The following is a 13,685-nucleotide window of genomic DNA, read 5'->3' on the forward strand; positions in this document are numbered from 1 at the left end:
AGCCTCGGGAGGGAAGGGGCGGATCAACGGTCGACAGTCCGGCAGCTAGACCGCCAGGGAAGGACCGCCGGACCCCGCCGCAGGCTCCGCCGGGAGGCAGTCCGCCTTTGCCAGCCGCGCCTCCCGCCGCGCCGCCGCCGCCGCCTCTGCGCCAGCCGCCTACGGGCGCGCCGTGGACATGTCCTGGACATGTCTCGCAAGGCTCGGAGCACCTGGTTGGGCCAGCCGCCTCGGCCTCGGCAGCCTCGGCCGCCTCGGCGGCGGCCCTCTCGGCCTCTTCAGCGGCGGCGGCGGCGGCCACCTCTGCCTCCTCCCGCGCCTGGTCCTCTGCGAGCGCCCGCTCGTACTCGCTCGCTTGCTCCTGGGGGGGGAGGGGGAGGGGGAGGTGCGCCGTGCGCCTTGCAGGGCGGGGAGGGGTGGGTCGCCCGAGCGCCGCTCGCTCCTGGATGATTGCCCGGTCGACCGCGCGCGCCGTCAGCTCCTCCCGCGCCTCCTCGAGCAGCGGAGCCCACGTCTGCAGCGTCTCGGACAAGGCGGCGACCGTCCCGTCCACGTCGCGCAGCCGCACGCCGGCAACCTGAGCCAGCGCCTGCGCGCCGCGACCCCGGCCGGCGCCCTCGGCCTGCGCGAGCACGACGAGCGTGGGCAGCTCGCGCGGCCGCAGCGCCTGCCGCACCGCCCGCCCGTCCGCTGTCGCGTCATCTGCCACCCAAAAGACAAAGTTTTCGTCCACAAACGCGGCAAAGAGCGCATTCGCAATCAGCTCGTCGCAGGTGGAGGCGGCGGCGGGGTGGGCGGCGGAGTGGAGGTAGACGAGGCAGAACTTGGCCTCCCTCCGCGCTCGCGACAGCGCCTCGGAGCAGCTCCCGCGGAAGAAGCGCGGGTGCGTCTCGCCGTGCAGCTCCTCAAACTCGGCGGTGAAGCGCGCGGCGGCCTCGGCGGCGGACTCGCGCGGCGGCGGCGCCAGGAAGCCGAGGAGGCGCAGCGGTGTGAGGAGGAGGAGGTCGGCGACGGGGAGCACCAGCGAGAGCAGGCCGGTGCGCTGAAGCAGCCGCCCAAGGCCGACAAAGAGGAGGCGGAGGTGAGAAAAGCCCGGGAGGCCTCCGACGTAGCTGAGGAAGTCGAGCACGCCGGCGCCGCTACCGGCGGCGGCGGCGGGAGGCTGGCGCGCCGGCGGGCGCGCCGCCGGATCGCCGCCGTCACCGTGCGCCTCCCCGCCGCCGCCGCCGCCGCCGCTGCGCGCCGCAGCACTGCTTCCGGCGGCGCTGTCCTCTTGGTCGAAGTGGAGCTGGACGGCAACCTCCAGGTTGCCGCCCGCCGCGTCGAGGAGCGACTGGCTCGCCTCCTCGCTCAGACCCGTGATGGCCGCGACTTCTGAGGCCGCCATCGCGCTGTTTCGCGAAAAATAATACCGGCGCCGCGTGGCGTGGAGCGGTTGAGCATCCCTCCGGGGGGGGGGCTCTGCGCCGGGAGGCGTTCTTGGAGGCTAAACCCCTTTTTAAATTCGGGGCCGACTCCGCTACGCTCCGACCCGAATCGTCTGGTCGTCGTCTCTTAACAAAACATCGTCTCTTTCACTTTCAAACAAAAACTTTCTCTCACTTTCTTCTCGAATTTGGAGAGAGAGAGATTTTTGAAAACCAACAAGATTGGGCTCGGCAGACCAACAAGATTGGGCTCGGCAGCTTGAATTTGGAGGGCCTAAAAGTTAAGGTGTTGCTTCAAAAGGGGCTAGTGCTAGAAAAGAGGTCGGGCAAACAACAATATCAAACAACAAACAGGTCGCAGCGTGTACCTAACGCGCTCCGATGGCACCTACGCCACGTGGGGTGGGGCGCTACCGACCGAAAGCTCGTCGCAGGATGCAGAGACGAAGGCCCTCGTGGAATGCGTCGAGAGAGCCAGCAAGGGATAGACAGCGGAGATCAGAGCCGACTCCTAGTATTAATCGACAGCAGACCGGTTGGCCAATCGGTGGACGCAGCATGGAAGGCGAGGAGCCCTCAAGCTATACGTGCGAGGCCGAGGAGAGAAGACATGGGGTCCCGTACCATGCGGAATCGACCCTATCCGGTGCTCAAGTGCTCAAGACATGGAGCAGATTGCGCTTGCGAAATGAGACAAACTAGGAAGCCTCAAGCTCCTCTGGATTCCGAGTCACGTAGGAATCATCCCCAACGCCTACGCCGACGCGATTGCCGACGCCCACCGATTCGACGCGCCCAAGGACACATACCCGAGCCCCGGGTCGTGTCTCGTCAGATACGCGAAGCTCGAGAACGGCAACCACGGAGCAGGACGGGCGAACGGAATCTTCTCCACGACAGCCGGGGCGCGACCGGTGCACACGACCTGGCCAGAGACGGCGTCCAGAGGTGGATCGCCAAGCGATTTGGATGCGGGTTACGACGACTCCGGCGATTGGAGACCCAGAGACTTACCTCGACTCGACTGGGACAGAGATTGGAGACCGAATCTCGGTGAGGCCTGGCGGGAGGCTAGCAAATGGACAGCAGTCATCCGCATCTCCAGCTCGGGTGGCGAGGGCCAGCACAGTTCCACAAACCCCTCTGAACTCGGAGCCGTAATGATGCTGCGGGCGGACAAATTCCCCATCGCGGTCGCCCTCAAGGAATGCCCCATCTGCAGCACCGCGTGGGACGAGCAACCCTTCGCGACACTACGCCACGTCCTTCGGGAAGTATGGGGACAGATCTTGGACGCTGGCGATGCAACCTCAGACATACTTCACGGTCACGCCGCAGAGGAGGCGGCGAGGAAGAATGCGCTCGCCGCTCGGTATGGCAGGCCAGACGATAGAAAGGAGGCTGCGCGGAGAGGAGGGGGCGGAGGCCAGCGAGGAGCAGGAGCGGAGAGCGAGCGGAGGGGACGAGGAGGAGGGAGGGGCAAGTGACAGACCAGGGAATAGAGGGCGCTGGCAGAGGCGGAGGTTCAACCGGAGGAGCGCCACAAAGGAGGCGCAGCGAGCGGAGGAAGCGGCGCCAACCAGCGACGACGTGGAAATGGAGAGGCAGCTCGAGGGGGAGGCGGATCTCTCAACCGCTGGCGGCAGGCCTCAATGCGGCCCGGTCAGCGACGACGAGGACGAGATGAGAATTTGCGACGCCTTCGACGAGGTGGGGAGGGGTCCAACTCGATCCGCCCGGCGGCACAAGGGGAGGCGCTCGACGACGAGGCGCCAGCCGCGATGGCGGCAGGCATGCGCGCCAACCACCCCCGGTGTTTTGACACCATTATTTGGTATATTAACCTTGCGGCCGCCTAGATAGACTGAAAGAGGTAGACACCACAGGAGGCGAGGCCACCGCTAATGCTGCTGCTGTTGCTGCTGCTGTTGCTGCTGCTGCTGCTGCTGCTGCTGCTGCTAGTGCTGCCGCCACTGCTGCTGCTCTCTCCCGCCCCGCCCGCCCTCCCCGCCCCGCCCCGCCCGCCTGCCCACCCGCCCGCACGCCCTCCTTCCCACCAGTCGCCCCACCCCTCCGCCCCCTCCAGATCGCCCTTTTCCCAATCGACAAATAGGCGCTCGATTCCTCCTCTCGCTGCCTACTCGCTGCCTCGAGGGGAGGAGGGGAAGATGTCGAGCGGGCGCCACTGCGCTAGCACGGCCGGAGGCCCCTCCCCGAAAGGCAAGTATTAGACCCACGAAACCGAGACCGTCCCCTCCCCACCGCCCCGATGCCCCCACCCCCCTGCTCCCCTCCCCCCCTCGGGAGGGCCGAAGAGAGGCGCCCGTGGGGACCCCGCAATTCCCTTCCCCCCTCGGAGGGGGCCGGACGGAGGCGTACCCCGAGGGCCCCGCTCTTTCCTTCGCATAGCGGCCACTCTTCGGATCGCTGGTCGAGCGACCCGGGGGATGCCCTGCGCGCCTGACCCAGGCGCGAGAAACGAATCTGCGAGGCGCGGCCGCTTATGCGGCCCGATGGGGAGGAGTGGGGCGGACTACGGGGATCGGCTTCTTACACCGCCCTCCCTTGCAGCGAGCCCCCTCCAACCCACCGGCGCTAGGTCCCGGGGGACGCAGGGGTCAGCCCCGCGCGACCTCGGAAACTAGCCGGGGCAGTCGGAGAAGGGGCAACTCCGTGCACTGACGGTCGGCCGCCAGAAAACACGCCTGCGTGGACCGCGTCACACCAATGCTCGCTACCCAACGCGGCCAAAGCATATCCACCTCGAGAACCTCGAGAGAGACAGGTCGCAGCTCATGCTAAGTCCTAAGAGCTAGACAGCTAGAGAGAACAACCACCCTGTCCCCCCATTATTGCGTACACCAACACTTTCCAGAAAAGCTCTCTCTCTCCTGGGTGGCAGGTATTGGTGGAGACGATCCGAGGGGTCCCGTACCAATGCGGAATCGACCCCTATCCAGTGCTCAAGTGCTCAAGCGTGGCGGCGCTTTGCTTTTGATTACTTTGCCGGCCCCGAATCGTGAGCGGAGCTCCTCCCTCAAGCTCGATCACGCATGCACGTTGAGTGACTACGGCGGCGAGCTGCTCAATCAGGCCAGGTTGCCGGAGGCGGAGCACCTCCAACTCCTCCTCCGAGAGCCTCCGTGCTCCGAGTCAGACACGACAACGGCGACTGCCGCCCCCCCTCGCCCCCTCCATTCGTCGACTGCGCCCTCTTCTCCTCCATTCGCCGCCTGAAGCAGCGGTCTTCTAAAAGAAAGAAAAGAAAGAAAACAGACAACCAAGGGAGGGATGGGAGGACGGCACGCCGCCACCACACAGGGATTTTAAGGAGAGGAGTGTGGTGCTAGCCGTCGCCCACCCTAACCCTTGGTGCTTGGTCGTCTGCCTCTTTCTATCTCCCTTCGCAGTCCCTCGCCGATTCTCGCTGCAACCTTCATGCGTCTTCGCGGTTTTCTTTTCCAGGGTGCACGGAGCTAAGACCTAAGTGCCTCGCCACCCTCGCAGGAGTCGCTTAGGCGGCTCCCGTGGTGTACCTGTGTTAGAGTTAGTGCCAGTGCGCGCCAGTCCCGTGCCCAGTGTTGTGCGAGGGAGCTTTAAGAAAGAAAGAAAACAGACAAACCCAGACGAGGGATGGGGGAGGAGGACAGGGTCCCCACCTGCACGAGCAGGATTTTGGAAGGACGATCAGGGGGACAGGTGGGGCTCTCCTGCTCCTGACAAGGGACACGACAGGTTCGCAGCGCGGTGCACGGTGGACTCCCAACTCCACTGGCGGTCTCATCTCAGTCTAGCGACCTGCCTCCAGCTTCCCGCTGGCAGTCTCTCACTACCACAGGCACACTGACACAGGGGTGGCAGAGGGGCGGCGGCACGCTTTAAGAAAGAAAGAAAGAAAACAGAGAAAGCCAGACGAGGAAGGGGGAGGAGGACAGGGTCCCCACCTGCACGAGCAGGATTTTGGAAGGACGATCAGGGGGACAGGTGGGGCTCTCCTGCTCCTGACAAGGCACGCTTTGTTGTCAATGAAAAAATTGTTTTTGCGAGACTGCCCGCCCCCGCAAGAGGTGCGCTTCTGATCCAGCCCACCCTCAACGCGGGCAGAAGATACAAACACCCAACGCGGCCAGAAGATATCAACCTCGAGAACCTCGAGGGAGTGCTGCCGAATGCGGACCGCCCTCGCCACCGAGGTGCACCGCAGCGACTCGACGTCCAAGTTGATATCGTCGCCCTCGCGCTCCCTCACGCCCGACCTGCCAGAGACGGAGGACGAGGCCGCCTGGCTCGGTGCGGAGGATGCGGTGCCGGGCTTTCTGAGCCCAAAGACGAAGCTCGGATGGCTGCCGCAGCGATCTGTGACAGTGGCCTTCTCGTGCCTCGCCTTCTTCGCGCCCTTTCTCTGGGGCGCTTGGCCGATGTGGCCTGTGCAGTGCGCGCTCTCTCTCCTCAGCGATTACGCCAGGCCGCCTAGATGCGCGAAAGTGTGAGGTCGCACTGTGGGCGCGCACTGCGTCTGCGAGCGCACTGCATCGGCCGCGCGCGCGCTCGTCGCGTGCGTGCGCTCCTCGAAGCGGCCGCCCTCATTGTCCGCAGGTGCACACGGGGCAGGACTCGTGGTGGCACGTCGCGGACCGGCTGCTGGCGAGGAGCCTGTCTGTCTTCATGATTTGTACCTCCCTCGTCTCCCTCGGCCTGTGGTGCACGGTCGCCCTCATCGCGGGCTCCTTCTCCTTTTACGGCATCTCGGTCCGGGCGATGTGGAGGCAGGACTACACCACTTATGTCTGGGCGCGCCGTCCCTCGCACTGCCCCCGCGGTCGGCGCCAGAAGGGCCTCCCGCGCTCACGCCGCGCCCGCGCTCGCCGCAGGCGCACACGATGTGGCACCTCGCCGCGGGCGCCTCCAACTCGGTCATCATGGCGAGCGTGTGCGACGCGTCCCTCTCGGCGCAGTGCAGGCCGCGCGCGTGGCTCTTTGGCTACGTCAGCTGCAGATGTTTATCGTGGAGGCCGCCTGGGGAGGACCTAGCGACGAGCTCCACCTTTGAGTTCTAACCTTGTCAATGGTAGAGAGAGAGAGAGAGACCGGGTGAGAGAGCGTGCTCTTGACAGAGGAGAGTGACGTCGACTCTGAGCTGTCGTGTGTCAGTGAGCGCACGAGATGGCAAATTACGTTATACGTAAAACGAAAACCTCATCACATGGCATGGAATGGGGCGGCGAGCGCGCGCGTCAGCTCTCACACACTCAGCCACTCAGCTCTCACCACGCCCACACTACACACTGCGTCACTCTGGGAAAACACGACCGCTCTCTGAAACGTGAAAGAGCGGTGAGAGATCGATAGAGTAGACGGAATATCTGGGCATTGCTACTTTGCTGCCCGGCCGCTGCCTCCCTCCCCGCTGAGAGTAGCCGAATGCTAGCACGCCCGGGGGGGGGCGGGGGCTCGGGCGGCTCGACTATACATCGACGACGAGTACTCGAGGAAGGGTTCCTACATGCGTCGAGGTTTGAGCGCCGGGTCGAGCGACGCCCACACGTGCTGGTAGGGCACGCCGGGGGCGAGCCAGGGGCGGAGCAGCGCGCGGACGCGCCGCTCCTGCTCCGGCTCGGTGCGGGGCCCAAAGGCGAAGTCGACCACAGAGACCGTGGCGGCGAGCATCGAGGCCACCCGCGCGTCGAAGGTGAGGGCGAGGCACCACCGGAACTTGAAGAAGGCGAGGGGGCTGGCGTCGGCGGCCTGCTCCCACTTGTCGTGCCGCACCGTCACGCGGCCGTCCCTCTCGATGTCGACGGAGACGCGCCACTCGCCGCGCAGGTCGCGGTAGCGCGCGAGCGAGTAGACGGAGCGGTGCAGCGCCTTGACGGCGGGCGCCACCATCGACTGGCTGATGCAGCGCAGCACCGCGAGGGCCGCGCTCGTGGGCGGCAGCCAGGGCTGGGAGAAGAGGGCCTGTAGCTTGTCGGGCAGCTCGCCCTCCGCCACGGGCACGGCCTCGCGGAGCCAACCGTCCCAACCGTCGCAGATCGCGGCCGACACGGCCGGCGGGTCGAGCCTGCGAGACAGGCTTCCCAAGAGCTGGCCGAGGCAGGCGAGCTGCGAGGCGGGCGACTCCCGCCAGCGGCCGTCGTCTTCGTACAGCGTCTCGCCGCGGGCATGGCACCGCACGGCTAGGCCCCTCATCAGGCGGGGCAGGTCGCGGTGGACGCACTGTTCGCCGAGCGGGCGGCGCCAGAGGACGTGGTACTCGAGGTGCGGCGGCAGCAGCGGCCGAAGCACGCAGACCAGCTCCTCCTTCGCCGCCGCGTCGACCCCCTCGGCGCAATAGTCGCAGATCTGAACGCGGGCCTGTCTGACCGCGCCGAGCGAGGCGCCCAGCGAGAGGGAAAGCTCGAGCTGGAAGAAGAAGCTCGTCGGGCCCGAGGCGCCCGCCCTGCGCAGGGCGGCGGACGCCCACACACGGTGGAGCACAGAGACCCCCTCCTCGATGCTGACCTGCATCGTCCAGCTGCCGCCGTCCAGAGACGCGGAGACGCGGTCGCCGAAGAGCTCAGAGGCGGCCTCGAGGGCGGGCACCAGCACGCGCGGATGTGACCAGCGCATCAGCTCCGCCGTCCGCCCGCCGACGCCGCACACGGCAATGACGTCTGGAATGGGCGACTCGATCTCGAGCACAACTTTGGCCACAACCTTTTCGAACACCGCGGGCGCCTCCCCAAGCCGGCGCGCGATCTCGGAGAGCACGTCCGACAGCCCGGCCGCCCCGCCGGCCGGATGCCCATGCGGGGGCGCCTCGTGCGCTGGGCCTCTCGGGGCGAGTGAGACGGTGGGCGCGACGAGGCCAAGTGGGCTGCCCTCCAGGAGGTCTGCAATACGTGCGGTTCCCAGCGGAGGCTCGGTCTCGGATTGGCGGCGCAGCCGCTCCTTGAGCACAGCGCCCACCCACGCCGCCGCCTCTGCAGCGCTCGAAGCCCGCAGCGTCAGCTGCCGCATCCCCGTTACTTGGATGATAATATCGCTCGGGGAGCTTGTGCTCGGGAGGACGCTCTCCACAGCCGAGAGAGCGAGGCACCTAGCGTTTAGTAGCGAGGTGGCTCGCTTCTTTAAGAGTTGCTTACTGCCACTGCTACTGCTGCTAGCGAAGCACCTGGCGGCCGCGTGGGGCGTGGAGTGGTGTGCGATGACGAGCGCAGACGGCGTCAGGACGATGAAGCGCTTCTGCCACCCAGCAAGTCCGTGGGAGCGCTTTTGCAGCCAGCCGCTACGGACCGTTTCTCCGTCGGAGAGGGACGCGGCCGCAGCGGCCGCGGCCTCGAGCGTGGCGGCACGCACGCTCCCGGGCGAAGCCAGATCGGCTGAGTCTCCTCCTTGGTCGCCAGCTCGGGCCTTGCCTCGGGCGGTAATCTCGTGCAGCAGAATCCCGCGAGCCATGGTCTTGGCGCTCGGATCGGTGGCGGGCGGCACAGGTCTTAGGGAGCGGCCAGCCGATATCTCGGACAGTAGGTCCTGGGAGAGCGACCGGCGACGCTCAGAACTCATTGTGGAAGCCGGCGTCGGAACTACCGCCAAAACAGGTTCCCGACCCCCGCTGCGCACCACGCGCGCTCCGGCGCGTGGGTTGAGATCACCCCCGGCAGCCCTAGCCAGGCCCCGCGCGCTGGCCGCGACCGCGACCGCGGCTCTCGCTCGAGCCCGAACTGCCCGTCAGACATGTCGGACTTGTCGGAGAATAGCGACTAGCACACCTCTGTCAAGAGTCCCCAGAAACCCGAGGAGTCACTCAGTCCACCTGTGTGATGCACGCCGCGAGCGGGGCGGGGTGGCGGGGTGCGCACTCTGGTGGTGGTGCCCCCGTCTGTGACTGTGTTCGTGCGTCGCCCATCTCTCCTGGAGGTGGCTGCTCTATTTATTTATTCGGCACACGCCATGCTCCACGTGCACCTCTCTCTCCAACACGGGGCCGCACCCTCTCCCTACACACCACCCACTGATGCACACGCACGCGCACACGTACCCCGAGAGATCACAGCAAGCCCACAACGCCAACCGTCTCGCTGGGCTGGGGCCGCCGCTGCCTCCGGTTCCGGTGCCGCTTGGCGGCGAGCGCGGCGGCGACGGCAGCGGCGAGCACCGCCAGCGGGAGGAGCAGCAGGGTCGCGCCGGGCGGCGGGGCGGCGGCGGCAGCGGCCGGCTCGGAGCGCTGCCAGTAGGGCACAAAGGGGATCGGGAGGCTGAGCACGGCCCAGCCCGGGTGGGGAAGCGCCGCGTGCGGCCAGTCGTGCCACGCCGCCACGCCCGCCACCACCCCGCCGCCCACACAGCCCGGCGCGCAGCCGATGCCGCCCGCCGCGGCGCCGCCAGCAGCGCAGCCCGCCATGCACCCCTTGAGCGCGCCTTGGACGGTGTCGACGACGGTGGCGTCCCACTCGGACATGTCGGCGCCGCACGGCCGGCCGCAGCAGAGCCCCACCGACGAGACCGCGGCGATCGCGGTGGCGGCCATGTCGCACTGGTGCGACCGGTTGAGCAGCAGGTCCTCTGCGTCGCACCGCTGCTGGCACTCGATCATGCTGTGGTCGCAGCTGCTCGTGTCGTTGGCGAGGCCGCAGCAGCGGTCGTGCTCGCGGCAGCAGCCGTCCGCGCAGAACGCCGGCTCCACCGAGAAGTTGCAGGCGAAGTGGTCCCGCGGCCCGTACCGCTCGCGCACGGGGCTGCCGCCGCACCAGCGCACGCCGCAGTAGTTGCCGCACGCAGTGACGCCCCACCAGTGCATGTCATCGGGCTCGCTCACCAGGTCGACTAGGTCGACGGTGAAGCGCAGCGGGCTGTCCGGGTCGAACGGTGGGAGCGGCGGCGGCGGCGGCGGCGGCGGTGGGTCTGGCGGCGGCGGAGGAGGAGGCGGCGGAGGCGGCGGCGGCGGAGGCGGTAGAGGAGGGTCGGGCGGCGGCGGCGGCGATGGTGGCGGCCGGGGTGGCTGCGGTGGAGACGGAGGCGGGTGCGGAGGATCCGGCGGTGCAGGTGGCCCCGGCGGCGGAGCCGGTGGCGCCGGCTGCGAGGGTGGTGCAGGCGGCCAGGGCACATCATCGCCGCCGAGCAACCACGTCCCGAGCATCGCTGCCCCTGAGACGGCCGCAGTGGCGAGGGCGAGCTCCAAGACTACCATGGGGTCTAAGAGGTTCTCGGCTCGCAGCCGCACCAGACCGAGAGCTCGAGGACGGAAGCGCGAGCCGGCCTCGCAAGGAGGGACCGAAAAAAAATTTCGCCAAGTGGCGATTTCGTTGTTAATAATTTTTCTTTCCTCTGCGACATTAGGCACTCCTTAGCCTCAAGCATAAGATGAGATTCCCAGACGAGAACGGGGGGAAGGACAGGCGAGCGACATTTGACGACGTCGGGGGTCACAATGATCAATGTGACGACCAAAACGATCTTGGGAGCCAGGGTGAGACAACAGGTCGGGGTGCCACACGGGGCACACCACAGGCGTATCCTAGAGGGGGGAAAGAAACGAGGAATGAGGGGCCCCGCCACGAGAAGTGCGTTCTGGGGATGCAGAGCGTGCAAGGCGGCTAGGGATGTGCTTCACCTTTGAGTCACCGTCTGTGTCGGCAACAGCCATCATGGGCTCTGCCATTTCGGCCGCCATGCCAAGCATTTCCAACACCTACAGTGGCCAAGCCAATCATGATCATCCGATGGCATGTCTCCCTGTCACGGCCCGCCTCCGTCTGTGGCTGCCTTCGGGAACTCCGACATGTCAATGCCTCCACTGCCGTCGGCGTCGCACGCGGCGAATGCTTCCCGTATAGCATCCTTGGTGGATGGCATACTCCTCACCCGATGGGGGCCAGCGATCTACCGCGAGAGTGAAGTGTTCGAAGTTGCCGTGTGGGGCGCCAAGAGCCTCGTCTTCTCCTTGTACTTTCGAGTACTTGTACTTGTGTACGTACTTTTAGCTTACTCTCTCTTGTGTACGTCTCTCTCTCTCTTGTGTACGTACTTTTAGCTTACTCTCTCTACTTGTGTGTGTTTGATGTGGAGAAACCCATGTGGCACTCACGAGTCGCATCAGCAGTCGTGCAGTCCGCCTCCGGTGAAGGTTGGGAGCTATACCTCAAATCTTGTTCACACACACACACACACACACACACACACACACACACAACACACACACACACACACACACACACACACACACACACACACACACACACACACACACACACACACACACACACACACACACACACACACACACACACACACACACACACACACACACACACACACACACACACACACACACACACACACACACACACACAGCCGACAGGCACAGCCGACAGGCACAAGACAGGTGCCGACGGCGCGTGCTGGCACCAACATTCGAATTTTACAAGAAAAAAATTGCGCGACTCTAATCGGCGTCGGGCTTTCGCGTTTCGCAGACATATTGCAATATGGCTCGGGGGTCGGGAGCCGGTGAACCGAGCATCCCGACGCTGGAACGACGCGAGACAGAGAGCTTGATTGCAAAGGCACTCGAGGCGTCGGAACAAGCGAGCGAGGATCGCGAAGTTATCGTAGGCGCTGGGTGGATGGCTCAGACGGCACGCCTGGAAGGTAAGTCGCAGGCGGACGTGGATAAGATCTACGAGGCTGGGGTGGCCGCGGGGCAAGCGGCGATTCGTGGAGGGTCGACCGCTAAGTGGGCAATTGTTGCTGCTGCACGGGCCGCGGGCGCTGCCATCATGAGCGGCCAGACTGCCGAGGAGGCTGCTGACGCGGGCAAGCGCATCGTTGCGCTTGCTCTCACCACCAAGGAGAAGCAAGAGAGGATGGCGGACTCGGTGGGTGGAGGAAAGCTGAGCTCGCTGCTATTTGTGACCGTCGACGCTGCAATATCGGCCATCCTTTCCGGCGTGCCCACGCATGTTGCGATGCTCGCTGGCACGGCTGCCTCAGTGGCTGCGGTGGCGGCGGCTGAGGCTCACACCAATTACCCCATCGCAGGCAGTGTACCCCGTTGCAGTCACCAATCACCCCATCGCAGCTGAGGCTCACGCCAATTGCCCCATCGCAGGCAAGGTGGCGGGCAAAATCATTGCCCAAGGCTACACAGGCAAGCAGGCGGCGGCGGCAAGCAGGGCCGCGGGGGAAGCTGCCTACTCAATGCGAGAAGAGTTTCCCGAGGGCAGCAAGTACCACAACACTCCGATGGCGGGGATCGCAATGGGGGAGGTGGGCGAAATTGTGGGCTTCGCCGTCGCCGACGGCAAGCCAGAGGAGGTGAAGCCGTCGCGCCTCGCCAAGCTCATTCGGGCGGTCACCGGTGCGACGAAGGCTGTTGCCGACACCTACGAGTTCCCTCTGCAATCGCAAGCACTCGTCGAGCTCTGCCTAGCCCAGACAAAGGCCGCCGCCGCCGCCGCCGGAGCGGCAATCATGGCCAACACCACCGAGGCACAGGCAGCAGCGGCCGCTGCAGCAGCGGCAAGCGCAGCCGAGGCAGTGTACCATGCCGGCTACAAGGGAGAGAGCGCCATTGCCGCTGCGGGTAAGGCAGCTGCCTCGGCGATCATCGATGGGAAGACTGGCGCGGAAGCGGTCGCTGCTGGCAAGGCAGCAGCGGCACACGCCGTTCAACAGATTCGCGGCAATGCTTCGGTGTCCGGAACCGAAGTTGCCTTGGCTGCTGCCGCTATCGTGGCCGCTGCCATCGCGGTGAAGTTTCTTCGTCGGTAAGAACGCCAGCCCTGTTGGGGCTTGCTGGCACTGTGTGCGGTCGGCTGTGTGCTGAGTTGTTGACGCTGATCCCGCGCGCACACTCTGCTCGCGAATTCCTTGGAGGGCTGGCCCGTGAGCTGGACACGCCGGAGGGGTCAGAGTAGGTGTAGAGCCGTAGCTTCCGTCACGATGTCACCAAAGAAGGCGAGAACATTGTGGCTGCTCGGGCGAACGATCGAGAGACTGAGTGGTGTGTCAGTGGACGCACAGTTAATAGCTACATACACAAACTTCCGCGCGCACACACGCCGCCGATAATGCGATCGAGCGCCTCGACGGACGACGGTCGACGCTCGAGCGCGCCGCGCCTTGCTCGAGCTTGTTGGGCCCCAGCAGCCGCTACTAGTTGAATTATAGCGGTAAGGCCAAGGGTAACACGACTAACGATACGTGATCGTAGCGATAGAGACCCCCCGCCCGGAGAGAGACCACGCACGCGCGTCATGCGTCAAGTCTCAAGATCAC

General features: G+C 65.6%; 5 protein-coding genes across 5 annotated transcripts in view; 2 read left to right on the forward strand and 3 right to left on the reverse strand.

Annotated features, from left to right (window-relative positions):
- The window catches only part of EMIHUDRAFT_201263 (hypothetical protein), a gene marked incomplete at both ends in the record, with an annotated part of 1,728 nt that extends 341 nt beyond the window's left edge, over positions 1-1,387 (reverse strand). The window contains 4 exons of the mRNA XM_005789304.1: positions 302-325; positions 464-904; positions 1,022-1,101; positions 1,252-1,387. Of these exons, the coding sequence (XP_005789361.1) occupies positions 302-325; positions 464-904; positions 1,022-1,101; positions 1,252-1,387 (681 nt within the window). The remainder of the gene's footprint in view (positions 1-301; positions 326-463; positions 905-1,021; positions 1,102-1,251) is intronic.
- Positions 1,388-5,644: 4,257 nt separating this feature from the next.
- EMIHUDRAFT_433757 (hypothetical protein) lies at positions 5,645-6,504 on the forward strand. The gene is made up of 3 exons (XM_005789305.1): positions 5,645-5,887; positions 6,024-6,218; positions 6,299-6,504. Exons 1-3 carry the CDS (start codon positions 5,767-5,769, stop codon positions 6,475-6,477), a joined length of 495 nt encoding a protein of 164 aa, XP_005789362.1. The 5' UTR covers positions 5,645-5,766; the 3' UTR covers positions 6,478-6,504.
- Positions 6,505-6,590: 86 nt separating this feature from the next.
- EMIHUDRAFT_351937 (hypothetical protein) lies at positions 6,591-7,328 on the reverse strand (the record flags this gene model as incomplete). The annotated part of the gene is made up of 1 exon (XM_005789306.1): positions 6,591-7,328. A coding segment is annotated over one exon (357 nt), but the record flags the coding sequence as incomplete, so codon positions are not given.
- A 2,003-nt stretch (positions 7,329-9,331) lies between these two features.
- On the reverse strand, positions 9,332-10,665 carry EMIHUDRAFT_433758 (hypothetical protein). Its single transcript, XM_005789307.1, has one exon. It carries the CDS (start codon positions 10,594-10,596, stop codon positions 9,457-9,459), a length of 1,140 nt encoding a protein of 379 aa, XP_005789364.1. The 5' UTR covers positions 10,597-10,665; the 3' UTR covers positions 9,332-9,456.
- Positions 10,666-11,893: 1,228 nt separating this feature from the next.
- Positions 11,894-13,178, forward strand: EMIHUDRAFT_201267 (hypothetical protein; the record flags this gene model as incomplete). The annotated part of the gene is made up of 3 exons (XM_005789308.1): positions 11,894-12,449; positions 12,517-12,821; positions 12,903-13,178. 3 exons carry the CDS (start codon positions 11,894-11,896, stop codon positions 13,176-13,178), a joined length of 1,137 nt encoding a protein of 378 aa, XP_005789365.1.
- Positions 13,179-13,685: the final 507 nt, after the last annotated feature.

The sequence above is a fragment of the Emiliania huxleyi genome (genome assembly GCF_000372725.1).
Source record: "Emiliania huxleyi CCMP1516 chromosome Unknown EMIHUscaffold_13, whole genome shotgun sequence".
NCBI lineage: Eukaryota > Haptophyta > Isochrysidales > Noelaerhabdaceae > Emiliania > Emiliania huxleyi.

Bases quoted from the DNA above. Each gene is read 5' to 3' on its own strand.
- EMIHUDRAFT_433757 (XM_005789305.1), top strand. From the start codon at position 5,767: ATGGCTGCCGCAGCGATCTGTGACAGTGGCCTTCTCGTGCCTCGCCTT. The intron at 5,888-6,023 runs GCCAGGCCGCCT...CATTGTCCGCAG, and splicing joins TCTCTCTCCTCAGCGATTAC to GTGCACACGGGGCAGGACTC. The intron at 6,219-6,298 runs GCGCGCCGTCCC...CGCTCGCCGCAG, and splicing joins ACTACACCACTTATGTCTGG to GCGCACACGATGTGGCACCT.
- EMIHUDRAFT_433758 (XM_005789307.1), bottom strand. From the start codon at position 10,596: ATGGTAGTCTTGGAGCTCGCCCTCGCCACTGCGGCCGTCTCAGGGGCA.